The sequence below is a fragment of the Perissodus microlepis genome, chromosome 6, assembly GCF_051167445.1.
Source record: "Perissodus microlepis isolate ML-2025 ecotype Zambia chromosome 6, ASM5116744v1, whole genome shotgun sequence".
Taxonomy (NCBI): Eukaryota; Metazoa; Chordata; class Actinopteri; order Cichliformes; family Cichlidae; genus Perissodus; species Perissodus microlepis.
This window is the reverse complement of record NC_140466.1, coordinates 6162650-6174263: the sequence shown is the minus strand read 5'-3', so window position 1 is coordinate 6174263 and position 11614 is coordinate 6162650. Positions and strand designations below refer to the sequence as shown.

Genomic DNA, 11614 nt, shown 5'->3' with positions numbered 1-11614 from the left:
ATGAGAACTAACATGCAAGGCAAACTGCCATGGCTTTGACTGCTATGAGATCAGTTACAATCTGTGCATTGTGTGGAAATAGAGGGAGCGTTAGCATGTAAAGGTGCACACTATGATTTATCAGCTTAACAGATCATTGTCCTCTTGTTAACCATCTTAGCATGTTTGATGTTGAGGAGTTAGAGTGTAGTATGAAGAAGCTGATAATAACTTATTTAGCATGTTAGCAAGCAAATCCTTGATGATGAAGTCTGGATGTCCTCACATGTCCAAGAAAAACAGATAAGTTGGACAGCATTTTCAGATTGGGATCTATGAAAAATCCCTTGGTTGACCAAGTGTGCTATGTTTATTCAGATGTTTCGCTAATACACATTTTTTTAAAAAATCCTTTTGTAAGTATTAACAATGAATCATAATACAAAACTGTCACCATATATAAAAGAATAAAAGATACAACTCAAAATAATGAAATGTTATGTTTAAATCTAATGTAATTTTGTCATATGCTGTGGGAGTGTCTGGTCGGTGTGGTCCAGGTTCCTGTTGTCCGTCCCCTGGGGTGCAGTTTGCCAGCTCATCACCTGCTTCCAATTTCCGGGGCTCCATCTAGAGGGTTTTTAAGCCAGCACTGCCTGCCACTCCTCGCCAGTTCGTCCTGCTACCGCCCGTGATTCATCACCCGTCGTACTCATCGGCAGCACTGGTTCTGTTTCCATCCCGTTCTCCAGTCTGCCTAGAACCCTAGGACCACACACTCATCTTCTCGTCAGCCTGCCCTCCAGCCCGTACTTCAACTTCCCTGGACACCTTGGAACCTGGACCAGCTTCCCCACACTCTCAACCATCCCTGGGACACTCCCACGGCAACCCCTTCCCCGCCTAATAGCCGGTGTTTTCAAAAGTTCCCGCCCGTGTTCTCCTTGTGTTCAACGTCCGTTTCTCCGCCCTCGTGCCTCCCTCAGTTCCTGCGAATGATTTCTGTTAGACCCAGTCTTGTTTAAGTTCCTTTTCCTTTCAATAAATTGTACATAGTTCGAGCAATTGAGTCTCCTCTTGAGTCCACTGCATCCTTGTTTGTGACAAATTTATCTTTTTTGTAAATGCCTGAGGAATACATGTTATTGTTTTTGGCTTTTGGGGGGGTTTTTTGGAAAGATTTTGTTTTACTTTGTCAAAATTTGATGTTTAGTCTCATTTGCCATTGCGTGTATTTATGATAACTCAGTTAAATCTCCTTTTCCATTTTAAATAGTTTTCACTGAACCCAAGGATCTACAGTGCAGCCATGTGAATGACTTCAATACATTAATTTAGTTAAAGTTGGTATGTGGATTAGTGACTGCAACAGCAGTTCCCTTGTTTCTTTTTAGGGTTAAATAAAATTTATTGCGTATTTGGGTAATTTCCTCCTCATTTCGACTGGAATGTGGTTATGACTTTTTAATCAGGTTTAGAGGGAGACAGAGGGAGTACAACTTAGTGATGCACAGACTGCTGGGTTGCCGTAGTCCATTTAATTTTATATCTTATTATTACAGCTATACTTGCTAAGACATCTACAGCATTTTTTGCCAGCTCCCACATACATAAGCCAAGTGATTCATGCAAATTTTTTTTTGACAAATAAACCCCCTCATTTATCAATTTAAACATATTCTGGGTCATTTCAGTGTATTGTCATGCATAAAACACTCATCAGATAAATTAAAGTAGCTTTTCATACTGAATGGCTGACAGTGTTTGTTTACATCTGGAGCTTTCCAGCTAAAATCCTCCCCTCGGATCAATCTGACTTTTGAAAGTATATGGCACAGCTCTGAGCATGAGAGAGAGAGATACTTTGATGCAATAACTTCTATAATTATGCTCATATGATTGTGTTCGTTCAGTAGTGTCTGTGATGAAAATTCTTTTCAATTTTCATTAGTTTCTTTATAAAGGAAGCATTTGTGCCTCCGAGGGAGCATTTGATGAACTATTTTACCCACACTAGCAGCTAAAGAGGAGGTTTAAACATGGCATTGCCAGACTGCTGATCTGTTTAATTCAGACTAATATACCTCAGCCGTTTAGATTTGTGTAAATTAGAGAATATTGAGTGAGTGATGATAGTAACTAATGATGCAAAGTAAGCATCAGTTTGGTAGAATTTAGCTCAACGTGCCACTGTGCAACCTCACACTGATGTTAGTAGAATCCAATTTATTTATTTTACATCCATACACTTACAGGGCACCTTCCTAATACTGGGATGAACCAACTTTTGTCTTCAGAACTGTCTAATACATCATGGCATAGCGTCAAAAAGTGCAAGAAACTTTACTCAGAGTTTCTGATCCACATTGACATCACACAGTTGCACAAGATTTGTACATCCACGATGTGAATCTCAAATTGCACTATCCAAAAGGTACTCTATTAGATTGAGATTTATTGACTGTAGAGCCCATTTGAGTACAGTAATCTCTTTGTCGTGCATAAGAAACTAGTTTGAGTTGATCTGAGCCTTGTGATGTGGTGCATTATCCTTGCTGGAAGCAGCCATCACAAGATGATACCACTGTGGTCATAGAGGGATGTACATGGCCAGCAGCAATACTAAGGCTGGCTGCGGCATTTATACAGTGCTGGTGGTAAAGGGCCCAACATGGGTCAAGAAAGTATCACCCACACCATTACAATACTATCACCAGCCTAAACAGGATGGGTTAATGCTCTTGTGTTGTTTAGGTCAATTTCTGGATATAACCTACTGGATATTGTCTCTTTTACAGATAATTCTCTGTAAACCTTACAGATGGTTCTGCGGGAAAATCCCAGAAGATCAGCAAAGTCACTTAAATCAGTGACATTCTGATGCTGCTTCTGGGGGTGGTCTTGATGTCTGTATGGCTAAATGCATTAAGTCATGTGAGGTAAAAAAGAAATAGTAAAAACTTATAAAAGACTTACATAAGATGTGGCCTGCTTCATATAGTGAATCATATAAGGCTTATATGATTTACTCATGAAAGTGGCCACTTTCTCATTACTTTCATATATTCTTTTAATAAGTATCCGAAACATACAAGTTTCATTTATATGATTTTTCAAGGGATCTTGTAGTTTTCACTCTTGTATGCTTTTCATATAAGTTTCACAAAAGACAGATACAAACTTTATAAGATTTATGTATATCTTTTCCATATGGGTAGATATTAGTGTTTACAGCCAGTTGAACAGGTGTACATAATAAAGCGTATTTTTTGCGTGTCGGGTGGTTGTTTTTGCTTTTAATTTCTTTTCTTTTTGACACTGTCTCCTATGGCATCAGACATATAAACAGGTGCCTGAGTGCCTGAAGCTGTATGCTGCTGGATTGTTGCATGGGAAGTGCAGATAAGGAGAAAGCAATACCCTTAGGGACAGTGTAGTTGACTGAAGGTAGTGATCTATGTTACACCACATATTATTCACTTTAGTCATTCAGTATATTCACTTGAAACACATGCACATTTATCTGAATACTGATTCCCCTTCCCATGTCCAAACACGATTTCCTATCTCCAGCCAGTCAAGTAAAACACCAAGAGATTCATTTTCCTTTCTCTGGCTTAGGCATAACTGCCCTAGCAAAACCACTATAGCTCAGCTCATTTCACACTTGCTATAATCAGAGCAATGCAACTCATCTAAAAGAATAGAGGAAAGCAAGGAAAACAGGCTTCATTTCAAGCTTGGCTGGTGTCATGCAGATGATATGATTGTATGTGGGGATGTAGGCCTACACGGTTTACAACATGAAACAGTGAAGGACCAGTGTCACTCTTTCTCAAAATGGATGAACATAAATCTTCATCTGCACTGGACAATTCTGAATTGCAATCCAAACATTCATTAAATTAATTATTCATGCTGTTGCATCAACATTCAATGATGTTACATACTGTAGGTTTACACAGAAAACCATAAGAGTAACATTGAGAGACAAGAGGAAAGTAATATAGAAATGTATAACAGAATATTGCTAGAATTAGATCGAGAATAGGTTAATATTTGCTTGCTGTTCTGTTTGAACCATAATGTGAAGCACTAGTATTAGGCACATTTTACAGACTCATTCATATGAATCTGTATGTTATGAAATAATCCTTCATTTATTATGCTTAAAAGCATCTTTTAGGCTTTTGAACTAAAAATAACACAATTTTCCTTTAAATTTATTTGTGATTACCTTTAATAAAGAGCTCCTTCATTTTTGAGCATATTATAAACTCACACTTCTCTGGATCATCTCTGCAGGACCTCTAGGACCCACAGGTGTGATGGGACTGGCTCCAGCTGGGCCTTATTTGCGTATTTAATGCAATCAGGCACTAATAGAGCTGATTTTGATGTAGGGTTGCTCTTCAAACACTCAAGATGTCAATCAAGTAATTTTGTCACCATGACATGTTTTGTGTGAATCGTGTGAATCATGCACTTTTCTCGGATTATACCTGTAGAAATGAATGCGAAGGAATATATGATTTTATGTGCACAGAGTTCTTGTTGATAATTACACATACCAATACATGCGTATTGGTATGTGTAATTATCGTTGTGTGTCTCTGTGTGTGTGTCAGACTAACAAGTCTTGGAATATTTTTTTCTGCTGTGTTTGGTCCCTATGTGACTACATTTATGCAAATACAGCCTTTATATATAAATTCTAACCATAATGTATGGAGATTTCGCACAGCACCATTTGAAAGCACTTTGAAAGCAGGGCTCCCCAAGGGCACAAGAATCTCTTCGTGTGTAAATGTGTGTTTGTTCACACTTGCATTTGTGTGTCTTTGTGTGTGTCCTGTGTTTGTAGCGCACTGAGCCCAGGGACATCAGCGATGCCACCACTGTCCCAGTTTCTCGCATCTCTCTTAAAAAACATGTTGATTCAGACAAACCTCCTCTTCCTCCTCTGCTCCTCTCTTCCCTCCTCTTCTCTTGGGATGGACTGGATGAGACATACAACCACAGCAAACGTTCATCACCCACAGCCAGGGTGTTTGATTTTCCTCTTCCTTTTTTGACTTTATTTCACTATTCTGAATCATCTCTTTCCCAACTGAGTTCCAGCAGAAAGGGCGAAGAAGCTTGTCAATACGAAACAGCTTGAGAATAGTTGTTTCTTGTATGTTATTTTAGCTAGTCAACTACAACGTGAATGCAGAATCCCTGATTTAATGGGATGTGAAAACATGGTGGTAGCTATCAGAAAGACTTCCATTTCACCACTATCAGTCATAGAACTGCCATTGCTCCTGCAATAGATAGTTCCCCTGGGGTAACACAGAGTAGGTAAGGGAAACTATAACGTGTCTCAAATGAGTTGTTCAACCATCGCTTCCCTCAGTCAGCTACGAATGGGCCTGTATTTTTATTTTTAAAAAAGAGACTCTTACCATTTTCCAATATTAGACTAAAAGCAGATATTGTGAAGCCATAAAATCATGAATAACTAAGTAAACTATTAACGTAAAAGTCAAAATTTTATGGTATTTTACACTTTGTATTATTATAATACAACATTCTTTACTTTTTAAGGTCTTATTGGGACGTTATTACAAAACAATTGGCCTACATACCTCAGGTAGCATAGATAAGTCTTGTCATTTTCAGTGTTCAAACAAATATAAATATAAAAATACTTAGTAATTAGTTTATTTTTCACAAAAATAATTGCTCACTTAATGACATTTTTGAGCAATATTAACAATATTAACATAATTGTGACTGGTTACTGGTTTGCAGCCTAGCAAAGGAATAGAGCCCAGTCTCACCACCAGACCTACTGTACATTCATCTATGTGTGGGGTGTCTATCTGGTTTATACAGGGAGTGCAGAATTATTAGGCAAATGAGTATTTTGTCCACATCATCCTCTTCATGCATGTTGTCTTACTCCAAGCTGTATAGGCTCGAAAGCCTACTACCAATTAAGCATATTAGGTGATGTGCATCTCTGTAATGAGAAGGGGTGTGGTCTAATGACATCAACACCCTATATCAGGTGTGCATAATTATTAGGCAACTTCCTTTCCTTTGGCAAAATGGGTCAAAAGAAGGACTTGACAGGCTCAGAAAAGTCAAAAATAGTGAGATATCTTGCAGAGGGATGCAGCAGTCTCAAAATTGCAAAGCTTCTGAAGCGTGATCATCGAACAATCAAGCGTTTCATTCAAAATAGTCAACAGGGTCGCAAGAAGCGTGTGGAAAAACCAAGGCGCAAAATAACTGCCCATGAACTGAGAAAAGTCAAGCGTGCAGCTGCCAAGATGCCACTTACCACAGTTTGGCCATATTTCAGAGCTGCAACATCACTGGAGTGCCCAAAAGCACAAGGTGTGCAATACTCAGAGACATGGCCAAGGTAAGAAAGGCTGAAAGACGACCACCACTGAACAAGACACACAAGCTGAAACGTCAAGACTGGGCCAAGAAATATCTCAAGACTGATTTTTCTAAGGTTTTATGGACTGATGAAATGAGAGTGAGTCTTGATGGGCCAGATGGATGGGCCCGTGGCTGGATTGGTAAAGGGCAGAGAGCTCCAGTCCGACTCAGACGCCAGCAAGGTGGAGGTGGAGTACTGGTTTGAGCTGGTATCATCAAATATGAGCTTGTGGGGCCTTTTCGGTTTTAGGATGGAGTCAAGCTCAACTCCCAGTCCTACTGCCAGTTTCTGGAAGACACCTTCTTCAAGCAGTGGTACAGGAAGAAGTCTGCATCCTTCAAGAAAAACATGATTTTCATGCAGGACAATGCTCCATCACACGCGTCCAAGGACTCCACAGCGTGGCTGGCAAGAAAGGGTATAAAAGAAGAAAAACTAATGACATGGCCACCTTGTTCACCTGATCTGGACCCCATTGAGAACCTGTGGTCCATCATCAAATGTGAGATTTACAAGGAGGGAAAACAGTACACCTCTCTGAACAGTACTCCCAGACACTGTTCAGACGCTGTTGCTGCTGCACGCAATGTTGATGGTGAACAGATCAAAACACTGACAGAATCCATGGATGGCAGGCTTTTGAGTGTCCTTGCAAAGAAAGGTGGCTATATTGGTCGCTGATTTGTTTTTGTTTTGTCTTTGAACGTCAGAAATGTATATTTGTGAATGTGGAGATGTTATATTGGTTTCACTGGTAAAAAGAAATAATTGAAATGGGTATATATTTGTTTTTTGTTAAGTTGCCTAATAATTATGCACAGTAATAGTCACCTGCACACACAGATATCCCCCTAAAATAGCTAAAACTAAAAACAAACTAAAAACTACTTCCAAAAACATTCAGCTTTGATATTAATGAGTTTTTTGGGTTCATTGAGAACATGGATGTTGTTCAATAATAAAATTATTCCTCAAAAATACAACTTGCTTAATAATTCTGCACTCCCTGTATGTGTGTCCACAATCAGATAAATGAGAACCCAGAGACAGCAAACAAAAGTAGGTTACCTCAGGCATTAGTTATTGTGTGTTCATGTGCATATTGACAGATTACAAGTGTGTGTATGTGTGATGTTAGTGTGAGTTTGTTTGTGCTTGTGTGCACATGCATGCCTATGGCATAGCAGCAGATTGCTGAACAGACAAATGTGTCCATCAGCTAGAGACTCCAGGCCTCAACTCTGACTAATCGACATAAAAGAGAAAAGTGTGTACACATGTATGTGTGTGTATACTCAGAATAGATGGGGGCGATGGGGGCATGAAGTGAGTGAAGAAGCAAATTAGGACTGTGGGTGCTAGTAAAGGGGGTAGGTGAAAGAGTTCAGCAACACAGGAAGAGTGAACGACACAAAAAGGAGAGAATGTGTCTAAGTGAAGAAAAGATGAGAACCTGATCACACAGAAGTAAAGAAGGAAATGGCCATCTGGAGACTCTTTTTTTAAGGGAATGACAGCTAAAAGCAAGCAAGAGAGCGAGAAATCAGGAATGGAAGAAAAGCAGATCAAATTGACCCTGTGGCCACAGACCTTGACTAAAAACCAGGGAGAGGAAGAATAATGTCAGGAGGAAGACAAAATTGAGCAAGACAGCATAGCAATGAATTTAGGGCAAGAATAAAGAATAAAGAAAAAAAACTTCTTCTAAAATCTAGAGTATATAGTTTACTCTACACAGCAAATCTCTGGAGTTAAATATTCTGGAGTTAGGCATAAAAGTGCACAAGAGTTACATTCCGGGAGTTTATTTTTCACCTTATACTACAGTCAGTGTTGGGGAGTACTCTAAAGTGGTGTAATATTTAGGTGTTCATTCACTGGGTGCTAAGGAGTCTAATTCAACACATTGCTGGTGTTGTTTGTCTGTCGACCGTTACCGCGCCTATCTGTGTTTCTTTCTTGGACTCCGACATGTAGGAGGTAAAAATACTTTATTTACTTTGGAATTTTCTGTGAGTGTAGTGATGTTATTTATATATATATATATTCAGTTACATGGATGCATAAGTAAAATATAAAGTTAACTAACTAGCACTACATGTGTTTTCTGTATGTTATGCTGATTTGGAGATAGCAGCTAGGCTAATGCTAGTCAAAAGTTAGCTAACTAACTTATCTTACTGTATTTTAAGATACACATTTCACGTTGTCAATGAAAACGTTTATTTCTATTTCTTAATTTTAACACTAACGTTTAATTTAACGTTAGCTAACTACAGTAATATTCTGTTTAGACTCATGGTAATGGCCGTATTTAACCAAAGAGAGGTGCAGCCTGCACTGATGAGATGTTGAGGTACCATTAACATCAGTTAGTTAGTCCTGCTGCACACTGAGATATGCACACAACCAGTGTTGCCAACTTAGCGACTTTGTCGCTATATTTAGCGAGTTTTCAGACCCCCTTGGCGACTTTTTTTCTAAAAAGCGACTAGCGACAAATCTGGCGACTTTTTCTGGTATTGTTGGAGACTTATTTCTGACGACTTTTTGACGTGAAAACGCGTATCGCTCTTACTCTCAACAGGCAGCGGTGCTGCCGTGGGCACCTCACCCGTGCCAAAGCGCTCCCAGGCGGAGGACAGTCCTCCCCCAGCTGCTATCAGGGCAGGAGACGTTCACACCTGTGCGTCCAAACGGCAAATGAATCGCACATGAGCGAAGCCGCTGCTCCCGCACTGACTGTAACGCAGTCAATTCTTCTTTTACTCTTATGCTGTTTTGTGGATCACAAGGTTTAAAACTACTTATAAACACACACTCTCACACACAAAGTAACTCCACCAGAGTGCCAATTTCGGGTCACTTTTGCCGGTCCAGGCCTGGATAAAGGAGCAGGGTTGGAATTGTGACATTAAAAAACAATAATTGCTAAAAGAAATTTAATTTGTAGTTCTAAATAAATTCTAACTGCATTTAGGACGTTTTTTACTCACTTTAAGTCTCTTCCACGATGTTATTTCTCTCTCCCACAGCGTAGGTTACCATACATTAGCATGACCAATTATGCAAATTAGGCAATGACGTCATTTGGCGACTTCTAGCGACTTTTAGGACAGCCAATAGCGATTTTCCTTACTGAGGAGTTGGCAACACTGCACACAACCCTGTCTCCAGAACTGTAAAGACAAGGACACAGCAAACATGCGGTCACATTGTCTGCTAAACCTAGCCTAGTTAAATAGATTTTAAGCAATATTTAGTGTGGACAGGCTAACTCAATGTAAGAAAGTGTTTATTGATTAAGTTATACACAGTTTACATAAAGTTACCATAAACAACCTCTTCTTCTTATGTTGTGTTTCATAGTAGTAAAGGTATTTTTTTTCCGTAGGTGGCCAAGATGTTGATAAAAGTAAAACACAGAGAGACAAAGAAATATGCAAAATTGGAAGAAGTCAGCTTCACAGATTTTGTGAGAGCAGGTAATGGTTTGGACTAAGTCAATAAAGTGGAAATGATAATGTTGTTAGTAACTGAGTGATGATTTTACTTCAGTGCAGCAGAAGTTTCTCATACCAGAAAATGCAGCACTGAAAGTCACAGATGAGCAGGGTATAGAGGTGGATGAGGATGTCTTTCCTGAACTTGCAGCAGTCAAAGAGGTGTGTTTTGTCATCTATACAGGTGAATGTAAGTAAATATATGCTCTGATAGATTTTGAAGGATTTGATTTGTACAGTTACTCTTAAATAAACATTTTTAATTTGTCTAATATCCTGTGGTAACAATCACAAAATGCTGTTTTCATGGCTCAACAGTAAGTTGGATTTATCACATGCATTTCAGACATCCTGGAAACACAATCATCCAAGAAGCTGCGTGACTGCTCAGACCTAACACACTATGTGACACTCACACCTTGTGGTATGTAAATTGTATATTACCATAATCAAATACAAAATAACCATCTGTTCTCCTGGGAGAAAGTATAATTTAATCAAAGCGTGCAATTTACTGGCCCTGTGTGCATAAATGGTATCTTTGTTGTGTTGTGTTTTTGATTGTATATACCTTATATTCTAATATTTTTATTTGTCACCCTCAGATTTGACTGTCCTGAAGCAACATGTGGAAGAGCCCTCCTCTCCAAGTCTAACAGATACATTGTCTGTCTCAACCACCAGCAGTCAGAGCAGTGACACAAGTGATGCCGGACTTCAAATGGTTCAGCCTCTATTGGACAGCATACATGAAAGAAATGTAGATACATTACTTAATTGACTTATACTTGACTCTTTAGTTGCCATTACTTGAAAAAGCTTAAACACGAAGATAAAACAGATTAGAGAAAAATAATTTAATATAGTATTTCATGTAGTTTGCTCTGCAACTGTAGTGTGTAATAAGACTTGCTCTCTCTCTCTCTCTCTACAAATATATAGCTGTTTTTGCTATGTATGTTAACCACGAAACGTGTTTCCATGATCAGTGTCCTGCTTTTCAGGTAAATGAAACCATTCCTAAGAAGATACTGGTCCTAGAAAGGGAGAAAGTAAGACATTTCAAATGTTTTGATGCCCAAATGTCATATGGGTGTGATTCACAATTTTATGTTCTGTGAGAGAGTTGCATTACTTAATTTGTTGGCTTGATGCAGACTTTACAGTCTTCCTCACGTTAACACTGCATTACAAGAAGTGCTTATTCTGTAGTCATTTTTTTCCTTTAATTCTGTTTTTTTTTTCTTTTCGCCCAATGTTAGGCCTATCTGACCTCAACTGTTTAGCTGCCAATAATGGTGGATGTTATGCTATTACAGTACTGTTACACAGAATGTATGTTAATCCATGCAGCATTCATATTTGAATATGTTATTTTTGATAAATAAAATTCATACATTCATAATAATCAGTATTGTGTTTTTGTAGTAATTTGCACCTAAAACCTAAAACTTTTTTCATTTGATGAGTAACACTATAAAAGAGTTAATATCAAACTTAACTCTAGTTATGAGTTAAATTTTACTCTATATGGTAGTAGAAATTTTACTCCATGAGAGTTTAGTTTTAACTCCTATAAAGAGTTGAAAAATCAACTCCCGGAAAAGAGTTACTCTAACTCTGCACTAGAGTTCATTCGATGGTCACGCATGTACACTCAAATGTAGTTAATCTGAACTCCCAGAGAGTTTAT

The 11614-nt window shown here is 38.6% G+C and overlaps 1 protein-coding gene across 1 annotated transcript; it reads left to right on the top strand.

Annotated features, from left to right (window-relative positions):
- The first annotated feature begins 9730 nt into the window (after positions 1-9730).
- LOC146384927 (uncharacterized) lies at positions 9731-10834 on the top strand. The gene is made up of 4 exons (XM_084929954.1): positions 9731-9903; positions 9977-10111; positions 10268-10345; positions 10527-10834. The coding sequence occupies exons 1-4, from the start codon at positions 9822-9824 to the stop codon at positions 10700-10702; spliced, it is 471 nt and encodes a 156-aa protein (XP_084786080.1). The 5' UTR covers positions 9731-9821; the 3' UTR covers positions 10703-10834.
- The last annotated feature ends 780 nt before the right edge of the window (positions 10835-11614 follow it).

Bases quoted from the DNA above. Each gene is read 5' to 3' on its own strand.
- LOC146384927 (XM_084929954.1), top strand. From the start codon at position 9,822: ATGTTGATAAAAGTAAAACACAGAGAGACAAAGAAATATGCAAAATTG. The intron at 10,112-10,267 runs GTAAGTAAATAT...CATGCATTTCAG, and splicing joins TGTCATCTATACAGGTGAAT to ACATCCTGGAAACACAATCA. The intron at 10,346-10,526 runs GTATGTAAATTG...TGTCACCCTCAG, and splicing joins TGTGACACTCACACCTTGTG to ATTTGACTGTCCTGAAGCAA.